This window comes from Aquarana catesbeiana, linkage group LG04, assembly GCF_042186555.1.
Source record: "Aquarana catesbeiana isolate 2022-GZ linkage group LG04, ASM4218655v1, whole genome shotgun sequence".
Lineage (NCBI taxonomy): Eukaryota > Metazoa > Chordata > Amphibia > Anura > Ranidae > Aquarana > Aquarana catesbeiana.
The window spans coordinates 691,323,670-691,329,669 of NC_133327.1; the positions used below are offsets into that span (position 1 = coordinate 691,323,670).

The 6,000-nt window shown below is 52.0% G+C and overlaps 1 protein-coding gene across 2 annotated transcripts in view; it reads right to left on the reverse strand.

Annotated features, from left to right (window-relative positions):
* The window catches only part of PPP1CB (protein phosphatase 1 catalytic subunit beta), a 336,969-nt gene that overhangs the window by 301,795 nt on the left and 29,174 nt on the right, over positions 1 to 6,000 (reverse strand). For both annotated transcript variants that reach the window (XM_073628793.1, XM_073628794.1), the window contains exon 2: positions 827 to 958. In XM_073628793.1, coding sequence (XP_073484894.1) covers positions 827 to 958 — 132 coding nt within the window. The remainder of the gene's footprint in view (positions 1 to 826; positions 959 to 6,000) is intronic.

Consider the following 6,000-nt stretch of genomic DNA (forward strand, 5'->3'; position numbering starts at 1 on the left):
TCCTCCCCCCTTTAGTCTTCCACAGGCGTACCGGCTCCTCCCCTGGACTGAAATGTCTTCTCTGATTTCACTGCACACTGTGAGCGTCTCACAACGTACATTAGAAGCTGCAGCAAACCAGATAGAGCTCCGCCTCTTTTCCTGGCTGGAGGACGTCCAGCATCTCTTTTTTTTACATTTTTAGTGTAAGTGATATTAAAAGGCAATTTTTTGTACCGGCTCAGTAAATGTTTTGCAGAGCAGCCCCGATCCTCCTCTTCTCAGGACCCCTCTGCTGGTGCTCCTGGCCCCCCCCTTCCCACCTCAGAGGTGGCAGCTTCTTATGGGGGCACCCAAGCAGATTCGCTCTCGAGCTGCTGATCCACGTGTCTATTCACACACAGAGCCACGGCTCTGCCCTGCCCCCTCTCTCTCTGTGGCTCAACCAATGATAGAGAGTCCCCGGAGAGACAAGGCTCTTGTGCACATCAATGGATTGAAATGGGGCTCAGGCAAGTATTAGGAGGGCTGATTATTTTTTGATCACATAGAAGACAAAGAGTCCCCTATGTGAGGATTTTTTGGTGATCAATTCCCTTTAATGAGACGATCGGGGTCTAAAAGACAGTGGGGTTATCTGTCACTGGTGGGTTTGGAAGCAATGGCGCGGTTGCCCAGCCGCCAGACTGACTCCATCTGACAGATAGCAGTCGGCCTGTCAGATAAACACAGACTGCTGGTGGGTGGAGCCCCTGGGAATGTGTGTACACCCCCTCCCCCACCCCAGGCCTGTGCGATTTAAGGAGGGTAAATATCGCTGTGAGGGAAAAGCTCTGCCAGGGCTTACCGCAAATCTTTAGTGGGGCCTCCAGTTCCAGCAGAATGGGCTGGCTGAGGAAGATCTCGCGAGATTTTATACACAGGCCGCGCACTTCTGCCTCCGTCATTTGGACGATCTTTCCGGGGCGACATCCTCGCACTGCAAGAAGAAAAAGAGAAAAACATTTAGATGGAAATATAAAAAGCAGCGCAACTTCCCCGTATTGTGATATATACACTGAAACATTCACATCACTTTACAAGATACAAAATCTCTGAAAATAGTTTTCCTTTATTGATGGTGTCGGGGAATACGGATCAAATCTCCGTCCCAATTCTGTAATATAACAGATCACCCCGCCTACTTCACTGACCGATCGTTTTAGGGTGTGATCTCTACACAAAGGGGATGCCAGCTTGCTGGTAACAAATACAAGTCCCCCGGCTAGTGCACCAAGTAGAAGGGATGCCGAGGGGTACTAGAATATGGATCAGGGCCCTGGGGGGGCGCTCAGCACCCCTAAAGGCTTCGCTCCACTTCACTGCTTTAGGAAAGGGACTGGTTAGCTTTAAGCCGTTATTGCAGAGCAGCTGACAGGCGGGTATTGGTGAAGTCAGGATTGGTGACAGGCGGGTATTGGTGAAGTCAGGATTGGATGAATGAGGGTGACAGGCGGGTATTGGTGAAGTCAGGATTGGGTGAATGAGGGTGACAGGCGGGTATTGGTGAAGTCAGGATTGGGTGAATGAGGGTGACAGGCGGGTATTGGTGAAGTCAGGATTGGATGAATGGAGGTGACAGGCGGGTATTGGTGAAGTCAGGAATGGATGAATGGAGGTGACAGGCGGATATTGGTGAAGTCAGGATTGGATGAATGAAGGTGACAGGCGGGTATTGGTGAAGTCAGGATTGGATGAATGAAGGTGACAGGCGGGTATTGGTGAAGTCAGGATTGGGTGAATGAGGGTGACAGGCGGGTATTGGTGAAGTCAGGATTGGGTGAATGCGGGTGACAGGCAGGTATTGGTGAAGTCAGGATTGGTGACAAGCGGGTATTGGTGAAGTCAGGATTGGATGAATGAGGGTGACAGGCGGGTATTGGTGAAGTCAGGATTGGTGACAGGCGGGTATTGGTGAAGTCAGGATTGGATGAATGAAGGTGACAGGCGGGTATTGGTGAAGTCAGGATTGGTGACAGGCGGGTATTGGTGAAGTCAGGATTGGTGACAGGCGGGTATTGGTGAAGTCAGGATTGGTGACAGGCGGGTATTGGTGAAGTCAGGATTGGTGACAGGCGGGTATTGGTGAAGTCAGGATTGGTGACAGGCGGGTATTGGTGAAGTCAGGATTGGTGACAGGCGGGTATTGGTGAAGTCAGGATTGGTGACAGGCGGGTATTGGTGAAGTCAGGATTGGATGAATGAAGGTGACAGGCGGGTATTGGTGAAGTCAGGATTGGATGAATGAAGGTGACAGGCGGGTATTGGTGAAGTCAGGATTGGGTGAATGAGGGTGACAGGCGGGTATTGGTGAAGTCAGGATTGGTGACAGGCGGGTATTGGTGAAGTCAGGATTGGTGACAGGCGGGTATTGGTGAAGTCAGGATGGTGACAGGCGGGTATTGGTGAAGTCAGGATTGGGTGAATGAGGGTGACAGGCGGGTATTGGTGAAGTCAGGATTGGGTGAATGAGGGTGACAGGCGGGTATTGGTGAAGTCAGGATTGGGTGAATGCGGGTGACAGGCAGGTATTGGTGAAGTCAGGATTGGTGACAAGCGGGTATTGGTGAAGTCAGGATTGGATGAATGAGGGTGACAGGCGGGTATTGGTGAAGTCAGGATTGGTGACAGGCGGGTATTGGTGAAGTCAGGATTGGATGAATGAAGGTGACAGGCGGGTATTGGTGAAGTCAGGATTGGTGACAGGCGGGTATTGGTGAAGTCAGGATTGGTGACAGGCGGGTATTGGTGAAGTCAGGATTGGTGACAGGCGGGTATTGGTGAAGTCAGGATTGGTGACAGGCGGGTATTGGTGAAGTCAGGATTGGATGAATGAAGGTGACAGGCGGGTATTGGTGAAGTCAGGATTGGTGACAGGCGGGTATTGGTGAAGTCAGGATTGGTGACAGGCGGGTATTGGTGAAGTCAGGATTGGTGACAGGCGGGTATTGGTGAAGTCAGGATTGGGTGAATGCGGGTGACAGGCAGGTATTGGTGAAGTCAGGATTGGTGACAAGCGGGTATTGGTGAAGTCAGGATTGGATGAATGAGGGTGACAGGCGGGTATTGGTGAAGTCAGGATTGGTGACAGGCGGGTATTGGTGAAGTCAGGATTGGTGACAGGCGGGTATTGGTGAAGTCAGGATTGGTGACAGGCGGGTATTGGTGAAGTCAGGATTGGGTGAATGAGGGTGACAGGCGGGTATTGGTGAAGTCAGGATTGGGTGAATGAGGGTGACAGGCAGGTATTGGTGAAGTCAGGATTGGTGACAAGCGGGTATTGGTGAAGTCAGGATTGGATGAATGAGGGTGACAGGCGGGTATTGGGGAAGTCAGGATTGGATGAATGAGGGTGACAGGCGGGTATTGGTGAAGTCAGGATTGGATGAATGAAGGTGACAGGCGGGTATTGGTGAAGTCAGGATTGGGTGAATGAGGGTGACAGGCGGGTATTGGTGAAGTCAGGTATTGGTGAAGTCAGGATTGGGTGAATGAGGGTGACAGGCGGGTATTGGTGAAGTCAGGATTGGGTGAATGAGGGTGACAGGCGGGTATTGGTGAAGTCAGGATTGGGTGAATGAGGGTGACAGGCGGGTATTGGTGAAGTCAGGATTGGGTGAATGGAGGTGACAGGCGGGTATTGGTGAAGTCAGGATTGGTGACAAGCGGGTATTGGTGGTCAGGATTGGTGACAGGCGGGTATTGGTGAAGTCAGGATTGGTGACAGGCGGGTATTGGTGAAGTCAGGATTGGTGACAGGCGGGTATTGGTGAAGTCAGGATTGGATGAATGAGGGTGACAGGCGGGTATTGGTGAAGTCAGGATTGGATGAATGGAGGTGACAGGCGGGTATTGGTGAAGTCAGGATTGGATGAATGGAGGTGACAGGCGGGTATTGGTGAAGTCAGGATTGGATGAATGGAGGTGACAGGCGGGTATTGGTGAAGTCAGGATTGGTGACAAGCGGGTATTGGTGAAGTCAGGATTGGTGACAGGCGGGTATTGGTGAAGTCAGGATTGGATGAATGGAGGTGACAGGCGGGTATTGGTGAAGTCAGGATTGGATGAATGGAGGTGACAGGCGGGTATTGGTGAAGTCAGGAATGGATGAATGGAGGTGACAGGCGGATATTGGTGAAGTCAGGATTGGATGAATGAAGGTGACAGGCGGGTATTGGTGAAGTCAGGATTGGATGAATGAAGGTGACAGGCGGGTATTGGTGAAGTCAGGATTGGTGAATGAGGGTGACAGGCGGGTATTGGTGAAGTCAGGATTGGATGAATGAAGGTGACAGGTGGGTATTGGTGAAGTCAGGATTGGGTGAATGAGGGTGACAGGCGGGTATTGGTGAAGTCAGGATTGGTGACAGGCGGGTATTGGTGAAGTCAGGATTGGTGACAGGCGGGTATTGGTGAAGTCAGGATTGGGTGAATGAGGGTGACAGGCGGGTATTGGTGAAGTCAGGATTGGGTGAATGAGGGTGACAGGCGGGTATTGGTGAAGTCAGGATTGGGTGAATGAGGGTGACAGGCGGGTATTGGTGAAGTCAGGATTGGTGACAGGCGGGGATTGGTGAAGTCAGGATTGGTGACAGGCGGGGATTGGTGAAGTCAGGATTGGTGACAGGCAGGTATTGGTGAAGTCAGGATTGGGTGAATGAGGGTGACAGGCGGGTATTGGTGAAGTCAGGATTGGTTGAATGCGGGTTTTGGTGAATGCGGGGACAGGAAGGGGTGCGCCGTCCTCTCAGATGAATCTCCTCTCCTCAGGATCGGCTCTCGGTCGGCAGCCTATTTTTAGATTGTGATTCTTCATAAGAACGGGAAGGTTTGGCGGCTGCCCAGATGTCGGGGACTCTCCTGCAGATCAAAGAGTGGAGATGGAAGGAGCGGAGCCGGGGGGAGCACAGCACAGGTCACAGCCATTAAAGACAACTCATGTCAGGCAAGTTCTATGCACCCCATGTGTCTGGGGGGGGGGGGGGGCAAAGAGAAGAGGTAAGTGCTAATCAAGTCCTATTAGAGCACATCTCCAGGATACACCACCCCAACCCCCACCCCCACCGTCCCAACTGCCTGCAAGAGTGTACAGAACCTTCACCTACAACTGGTCACATGACCCCGCAGTCCCGATAATTCTCTTTGTTTACTTCCTACAGCAGGTTTCCTATTGGCTGCCCTCTCAGGAATCAGAAGAGGAGTGACAGCGGCAACAAAGGATGGGTTTGGGACCGGCTGGCAAGGGACCTTCTACATCAGGGGGTCTCAAACTGGCGCCCTCCAGCTGTTGTGAAGTCCCATGAGGCATTGCAAGGCTGACAGGTACAAGTATGACTCCCCCAGGCAGAGGCATGATGGGACTTGTAGTTCCACAACAGATGGAGGGGCCGCCAGATGACACCCCTGAACTCAGCATCACGGGTCATAAAACTTTTCAGTGGGATATTTCATGATTCACAGGCCAAACCCCCCCCCCCTGCATTAGAGGCCCCATCAGAGTTTCTCTCTCCCCTCCCCCCCCCCTTTACATCAGGGTCCCAATCAGAGCCTCCCTACCCCCCCCCCCTTAGACCTCTCATTCAAAGCCCCTCAAGAAAAATTTTACTTGCCAAAGCAACATAAAGCCAAGACAAAACCCTTTACAGTATGGGTCAGGGGGTGGGTGAAAGGGGGTGGGGTCAGGAGGTGAGTGGGTGGAAGGGGGTGGGGTCAGGTGGTGAGTGGGTGGAAGGGGGTGGGGTCAGATTTTGGCCAGGATGGGGCTTTAAGAAGACATCTGGTCAAACCAGTCAAGTCCTCAGAGTTGAGTAGTGAAGAGTTTAAATGTCTGTCAGAAGAAAACAAAATGAGAAATGGAACATTACAGCAATGCCCGGGATCTACACACAGCCATATGAACAGTAACCTGAGCCTTGAGCGTGTCACGTCTTTCACAGGCAGCAGATGGCAGCGCCATGTGACAGCCCGAAACACAAAAACAGG